The sequence below is a fragment of the Priapulus caudatus genome, unplaced genomic scaffold (genome assembly GCF_000485595.1).
Source record: "Priapulus caudatus unplaced genomic scaffold, Priapulus_caudatus-5.0.1 Scaffold178, whole genome shotgun sequence".
Taxonomy (NCBI): Eukaryota; Metazoa; Priapulida; class Priapulimorpha; order Priapulimorphida; family Priapulidae; genus Priapulus; species Priapulus caudatus.
In genome coordinates, this window is record NW_014577239.1 from 97,845 (window position 1) to 101,006 (window position 3,162).

The 3,162-nt window shown below is 34.8% G+C and overlaps 1 protein-coding gene across 1 annotated transcript in view; it reads left to right on the plus strand.

Annotated features, from left to right (window-relative positions):
- The window catches only part of LOC106806761 (probable ATP-dependent RNA helicase DDX31), a 139,054-nt gene that overhangs the window by 15,301 nt on the left and 120,591 nt on the right, over positions 1 to 3,162 (plus strand). The window contains exons 3-4 of the mRNA XM_014808822.1: positions 537 to 646; positions 993 to 1,034. Of these exons, the coding sequence (XP_014664308.1) occupies positions 537 to 646; positions 993 to 1,034 (152 nt within the window). The remainder of the gene's footprint in view (positions 1 to 536; positions 647 to 992; positions 1,035 to 3,162) is intronic.

The following is a 3,162-nucleotide window of genomic DNA, read 5'->3' on the forward strand; positions in this document are numbered from 1 at the left end:
TTTGCGGGATTTGCATTTGGTTTGCGGGATTTGCATTTGTGTTGTGGGATTTGCATTTGTGGTGAGCCTTCTGCGCCACCGTATTGATCCCAGCATCATTTACCACATTACCAATATTTTATTCTCTTCATATACTGAGTGAAACAATGCGAATGGCCATGTCTGCTGTCACTGCAATACGTACAAAATGTACATGATTAGGCCTTTTGCTTTACAGCACTGAGCATCACGTGAGCAGAGCGCATGCAGCACATGTTTAAATAATATCCGGACAACCAAAACTCTTGAGGGACAACCATATGCTACTCCTTGGTTGTCCTCCGGACAACCCAAAAAAACCTTAAAATTGAGCACTGTTCACCCATTCGAGTTGTTACCTGCTTAAATTAATAAGTCACTATTATTGCAGCTGTTTGGTAGGTTATGATATAAATTAGTTGAAGTGTACATGTATTTGTTATGTTGCTTATATTTAATATTTAAAAATTGTTTATTTTGTAGTAATAAGTAAATTATTATGTAATTTATTTTATCAGGAAAGACATTGTCTTTTGTCATCCCAATAGTGCAGGAATTGCAGTCGGTCCGACCAAAGCTTCAACGATCTGATGGAGTTCATGCCATAGTTCTGGTTCCAACAAGAGAGGTTTGATAGTGAATATTCACTGTTCATAGTATTGCTAATAAGGTGTCAGTAGTAACTTGTTATAACTGTAGCTGAATATATTTTTTAGTATTAAAGTAATTATACCAAACAGTTTTCCTAACCATTCTCGTATTTTTCATACCACTACAATACTTACTAGTGTTGCTTGTGTATTAGCAAGTGTATGATGTAAAGCTAACATGTCTTAGAACCCTCGTACATTGTTATTTTCACATAAATGTACAACGATTGAAATCTGTTTGTTTACATCGTGTTGAGCAAGGAAAAATTGCTACGTTTAGAAGTTGATAGTTGACATGTCTGATGTGTGGTGTTTTATTTCCAGTTGGCTCTTCAATGCTTGGAAGTGTTTCAATCCTTAGTGAAGGTGAGTGAAATTCACGTAATACACACACAAGCATACGAAATTTCTACCACTAGATAGCAGCACCAGGTCGAACAGGTGCAGATTTTCATTTGATATAAAAACAATTGTGAATAAAACTTTACTGATAGAATGGTGAATATTTAGATACGAGTGTTTACGGTATAAGAGTAGCAAACATTTAGCTAGAATACAAAGTGACATATTTTTGCATTTAATAGTAATACATGTCTAAAATGTTAGCTGTATTGCTCATTGCATGTGTCCTCAGCCATAACTAATGGATTTGAGTATATTATAATCTTAGTTGTATAATTATCACAGTTATTTTAGCTTATGTGTCAGATAAATTGTGTATTGTAATTTTGTTTTAATTTTGTTGTAATTTAAAAATTAAATTCAAAATTGATGGGAGATGCCAAAATGTAGTTATTAAGGTGCTTCCAATAAGAATATAGTGCTTTTCTGACATTCTGTGATTAACATTTAAACAAAATATTTCTAAATTTAATATTCTTTTATTTGATGGATAAAACGGCATAGAGCAGAAAGAGCACAGTTCAAGCTTTCCTGTTAAATTCTCTCGAACCTGAACGGGGTTAAATTCGTGATGACGTTTAATAACATCCTGAAAACCGGCACGCAGTCCTGTGATTACTCTGCGTGTTATAGCTCATTGTCGGCACAGGCTTTTCTGAAGGCATGCAGTTGCGATGAGAATAGGGATAAGAAAAATCTCAGAGCTGGTAATAGCAGTTGTATTTTCATAATTACACTGTCATTACAGTTGCCTTGCCCTTCAGTTCACTCGTGAGCGCCTCTTTGAGTGCACCGTGCAATTTTCTCAGGCACTGCCCTATAACAACCCCCCCCCCCACACTTTGCTGTTGGCAGTGAAAAATATGTCTTAAGGCATTTCCACTAGAGAAATGTGAATATATTGGACTATGTGCCACATTGACCATAGGTAGCGAGGATTCAGAGTGTGTGAACACATTGATGTGAGCATATAATAGTAATGATGGGCAGTGTACGTTTTACACAAGTTTTTGGAAGAATCTGTATCCATAGAAGTATTGCACCTACTCAGAAATAGATATGTGTGCAGACCCAGATTTTAAGCATTGATATAATCAGTACCATATTGAATGTGAACGTTCAACCATGGTTAGTATTCAGGACTAGTATAATCGTTTTTATTATTTAATTATCTGGTCCATGTCATCCTAGTTTTACTAATCGATTCATGCACAACAATACTATATACTGAGTGAGTTGCTTCTATACTGTAATCACTGATTCAATGAGAACACAAAATTACATAAATATTTATATGCATACATCTACGTTTGTCCATCTAATATTGTTCATAATGGGTCTGACACCATAAAAAAAAGTTTTCAGGTCCAGTAGGGTATCATCAGTATGGTTAGTGACTCCTTCCAACCAACCTTTCTTGTTAATTGAATCTGGATTATAATCCTGTATAGCAGTAGTGCGATCTATGCAGTAATTGTATGGTATGAGCGCATGAAGCTTTGTGTACACGTATCAATTATTACTTGTTGCGAATGCCTCTGCGAAAGGTTAGTGTTTGGGTACATATATTGATAGCTAGTAAATCACCAATGGTTATTAATATTAGTACTTTGAAAAAGCTTATAGCTGATTACCTATAGGTGTTATAGTATCTATTAGTACCAACAAGCATGTCATTATGCATTCAGCAATAGAGTCATGTCCTTTTATAGACCCTGTTAACACCTGCTTTGGGTTTGGTAAAGTTGTTGTCTACTTAAGTAAAGCTACAAAAACGCCAGCACGCGATATGTACAAATTAAATTTTCAGTGCTTTTAACTTTCCTGGTACAATCCATACATATGTGTTACATAAACGCAGCATTTATATACAGTGTCTCAAAATCTTAAAACCCATCACTGGAATTCCTCGGGTCTACAGAATGTGGTAATTTACTTCCTTTATGTATGTTTGCATCTAATAGAAATTTGCACATGGTGTGATTGGTTGGGAGACTTACTGATATTTATTAGTGTAGGTTAGTAAATTGAAAAGGTTGACATTGATATATACGTGTATATATATATATATATATATATATATATATATATA